Below are 4,562 nucleotides of genomic sequence, written 5' to 3'. Positions count from 1 at the left end.
TAGAACACGTGAGCCAGGATTCAGAGCGTCTTGCTCCCTTTATTTCTGTTCAGTGTTAAACACGAGTGAAACTGCAAGTAAAACAACAAACAGTTTCTTCTATGAATATTCTTATCTTATAAACAATAATAAAGTTATCCAATAAACAATGATAACTTACAGCCGTTGATTCCGTGAGGATAAGGAGAGGAGAAAGATTCGTTTAGATGACACAAGTAATGCTAACGTCTCAACTCATCAGTTGTCAAGTCGCTTCAACAAAAACATGCGCAGCTTCCGGTGCATTTCAAAATACATTTCCGGTTTGCTTCCGAACGACAAATAACCATTGTGTATGCTTCTTTTCATAGAAAACATTTCTTACGTCATGAAAACAATTCTGAGGGCAGAACAGAGTTCATGCAGGTCTGAAGTTGCAGCTTCGAAAACTCCCCAATCGGTGCAGTCAAAGCAGGCTTGGAGGTCCTGCCTTGACTCCACTGTCCACTTCCTCACAGTCCTCACCACAGGCTTAGAAGTTTTTAGTTTCTGCCTGTAGGCCGGGATCAGATGAACTAGACAGTGGTCCGAGAGTCCTAAAGCTGCACGAGCAACAGAGTGGTATGCATCCTTAATCACGGTGTAGCAGTGGTCCAGAGTCTGTGCCCCTCTGGTGGGACACGTTACGTGCTGTCTGTATCTGGGGAGTTCGTGTGCGAGGTTCGCCCTGTTAAGATCACCCAGAACAATGATTAGTGAATTTGGTAGAAGTTTCTCCATGTCTGTTACCTGGTCAGCCAGCATCTGCGTGGCTTCACTCGCACATGCGTGTGGTGGAATGTAAACAGCCGCCATGACGATCGAGGAGAACTCCCGTGGTGAATAGAACGGCCGGCAGTTTATGAAAAGTGTTTCTCGGAGAGGGCTGCAAAACTCTTTCAATACCGTGACATCAGTACACCAACGTTCATTAATGTAGAAACAGAGACCACCTCCCTTTGATTTTCCGGAGAGCTCCGCGCTGCGATCTGCTCGCGTTAGCCGGAACCCCGCTAGCTCCACGGCGTGGTGGGGCGTTCGTTCGCTGAGCCACGTTTCAACAAAGCACAGCGCAGCGGATCTGCTGAAGTCCGTGTTCCTTGAAGTGAGGAGCAGCAGTTCGTCCATCTTGTTTGCCAGGGAGCAGACATTCGCCAGATGAATTGACGGTAGGGCAGAACGGAACCCTCTCTGCCTCAGCTTTACGAGGGCTCCGGCTAAATATAGCCACAGTGTTTGAAAACTTAAACAGGGACATAAAAACAGAGAGCAGTTCTGTCTAACTCAGGGTTGGCCAAACGTTTTGATTGGCGGGCCGAATTTGGTTCTAAATTTTGACCGGGGGGCCGAACCAGGAGCATATGGATGTAGTGTTTGTGTGAAGGAATAGAAACGACATGTAAAGGTCATTCCATAAAAGGTTTGTACTTTTAGTAGGTAGTAAAGCATGGATATTCAAAAAAAGCTTTTTGAAAACAAATGCATTTATTAACAGCATTAAAAAATATTTCACCAAAAAACTACTATCGGTGATTTTCATTAAATACGACACTATTATGAATAATAGTTTCCATCACTTCAGCGCCTGCAGGTCAGATTTATGAAATATGTTTATCTAATGAGGCGAAATCACATCAAACATTCTGACCAAATACATAATCTCGAAGAATCAGTGAAAGAATACATCTAAATAAAGTAATAAAGAAATCAATAGTATTGTTGGTCTACCTTTTTTGCTAGTGCATCATGGTCTGGAGTAAAATTTGTTGTGGTAATTCTTAGGAGAGCCGAGGTGTCGGTCCGCTAAACTAGAGCTGTGACGGGCTTTGTTGACGTTCATGTGGCTGAACGTCTGCTCACACACGTAGGTCGAGCCAAATTGTCCTCTCTTTCTTTTTTTTTTAAACACTCGGCACTCAGTGTCCACCTTTCTTTTCCTCGGGCCACTCATTTTAATGGCAGGATTCCAGGGGAAGGTTTGTGGGTGACATTAGCGTAAAACTGTATCTGAAAGCTTAGCGCGCGAATGACAAGAATGCTGACGTCACAGCCCACACTCGAAATTCGGCACTGAAATAGAGTGTGGAGTGCGCCGGGTCCGTACTACTTAGTACGTACACGCACTTGTGAGTGTGCACTGAGCTTTCTGACATCTATTGGGGAGAAATAGTAATTTAAGGGAAAATGACCCAAAATAAAGTTCAATAATACAATTTATTCAGGTTTGGCGGGCCGGATTAAACGGCCCCGTGGGCCGGATGTGGCCCATGTTTGCCCATGTCTGGTCTAACTGCATAGCCTGTCAACATAGGCCGCCGTCTGATTACGCAATCCTCAGAGGAGGCTCGACAGGAAGTTGGCTCCTCCGAGCGAATCCTCTTCGGTTTTAAAATAGCTATAAAAATTCAGCGATTTTGGTTCAAAATGATACAAAACTATTGAAATTAAAAAGAAAATGACTTTATAATAAAAACAATTGAGTTTGTTTTCCCCTTTTCATGATGGCAGGGGAGGCGTAGCTTCCCTTGCCTCCTCTGACCGCACGTCCTTGGTATTAACCCCGAATCATGCCTCCAAAGAAAGCAAGTGGGAGCAGTAAAGCCATCCTAAAACACAAAGACGCTCTTAAAGCAATGCGACAGTGAGCGACCGGCGCGCTGCAGTTGCGCGATCGGACCAAATTAAGCTCCCTGCGCACTGAGGTCCACTAAAATTTTGGAAAGTACATCAGGACTTTAAAAATATTTTCTAAATTTCAGCGACGGCTGTCACTAGCGTGGTGCAGTTGCGCGGTCGGCGACACGCTACGGTTGCGCGTTCGGCGGTGCGCTGCAGTTGCGCGATCGGACAAAAATGCGCAAATGAAAAAATGCTTAAAAAAAGCATTTCTTTAGTCTTGGAACGGATAAAAAAATTTCCATCATTTGTAATGGGAAAAATTGATTAGGAATTCGAACGATTCACTTCTCAAACCGCCTTCTGGAACGGATTGTGGTCGAAAACCGAGGTTTGACTGTACATGCTTAAATAGTAGAATTACAGTACAACCAAACTCACTGTCTTGCTTTCGTAACGGGTCTTTTTTTACCGCAAGTCCAAAGCTACGTGTATGTTGTTAGACGTCAGTAGTTTCTGATTTTCTAGGGAGGCCTTGAAGGCGGAATGAGCGATCCAGGGCGCTTGCATGTGTTGGCTCACGTTGAGCTCTTGATTTGTGAAATAAAGAGCCGCGTCTTGCCTGGTACTTTGGTAACGCTACAATATAGTTATATACGTACGTAGATCTGTGGAATAATTGGAGCCGCCAACTGACAATGAGGCTGACGTCGGCGGCACACGTAGGTCCGGAATCGACAGCTGTTTTGTTTTGTTTTGTTGTTTCTTTTGACACAGAGGATGAATATTCCGGTGGATTTAATGATCTGGAGTGACACGGATGGTTCATTAAAATTGTTGTTTATAATACATTTATTTTATATATCTAGTCTGACGTCAGCGGCGCACGGAGTTCCGGTGTCAACAGCTGTTTTTTTTTATTATTTATTTATTTGTTTTTTTAGTGACACGGAAGACGAAGATTCTGACGAATTTATTGATTTGGAGTGACACGGATGGTTCGATAAAATTGTTGTTTATATTATTGTTATTTCATACATAGTTTATATCTTGTTATATGGGCCTGTAGAAATTTTTGAACTGCAACGCGCCGCTGACGTCGGACTTGTTTACATAAAGCAGGACCAACTCGATCGATGGCTTTAATGATTTGGAGTGACACAGATGGTTTGATAAAGGTGTTATTTATGTTATAGTTATTTGAATAACTGTTATTGTTACATCAGGCCCGTTCTCAGCTTCTCGTTTGTGTTTGTCACGTTAGCATACCGTATCGTTTAGCCTGTTGTTGCTCGTTCATGTCTGTTCTTGGTGTTGGATTTTGTCGAATAAATTTCCCCCAAAATGCGACTAATACTCCGGAGCGACTTATATATGTTTTTTTTTTTTTCACTTTATTGTGCATTTTATGGCTGATGCGACGTATATTCCGGAGCGACTTTTAGTCCGAAAAATACGGTATTTATTTTGATGAAGCAAAAATGCACTACATTCAGTTCACGTTCGTCCAAAATATGAACAAGTTCATGAACTTTCGTTTATTTAACTATTTCAGGTATAATATTGACAACTTACTAAACCACGGCCAAGTTAATAAGCAATATAACTAACAAAACAATTAAGTGTCTTCTGTCTGTGTGCCAAAACAGGTTGTCATCAGCTGAGTGATGGATGCATGTCCTACCTGAAGCGGATCTCCTCTTTGACTCTTCTGGACTTAAGAGGCTGTAAGAACATCAGTATGCAAGCCTGCAACGCCTTTATCGCTGACCTGTCACACATCGCTGTGTACTGTATGATTGAGGAGAAAGTCATTCAATGTCTAAACTAAGCGGTTGTTGTTGTATGCCCAAAATAAACAAGTTTTGTTGACCAGCTATGCTTGCATGTCAGTCAAACAAAATGTTTTTATTAGTTTGATCGTTTCT

The 4,562-nt window shown here is 42.8% G+C and overlaps 1 protein-coding gene across 6 annotated transcripts in view; it reads left to right on the top strand.

Annotated features, from left to right (window-relative positions):
• The window catches only part of kdm2aa (lysine (K)-specific demethylase 2Aa), a 215,357-nt gene extending 210,844 nt beyond the window's left edge, over positions 1-4,513 (top strand). For all 6 annotated transcript variants that reach the window (XM_037254384.1, XM_037254353.1, XM_037254394.1 and 3 more), the window contains one exon: positions 4,284-4,513. In XM_037254384.1, the coding sequence (XP_037110279.1) occupies positions 4,284-4,465 (182 nt within the window). In that variant the 3' untranslated portion in view covers positions 4,466-4,513. The remainder of the gene's footprint in view (positions 1-4,283) is intronic.
• The last annotated feature ends 49 nt before the right edge of the window (positions 4,514-4,562 follow it).

The sequence above is a fragment of the Syngnathus acus genome, chromosome 1 (genome assembly GCF_901709675.1).
Source record: "Syngnathus acus chromosome 1, fSynAcu1.2, whole genome shotgun sequence".
NCBI lineage: Eukaryota > Metazoa > Chordata > Actinopteri > Syngnathiformes > Syngnathidae > Syngnathus > Syngnathus acus.
Note: the sequence above shows the minus strand (reverse complement) of the source record. Positions and strands in the feature narration are given on the sequence as shown.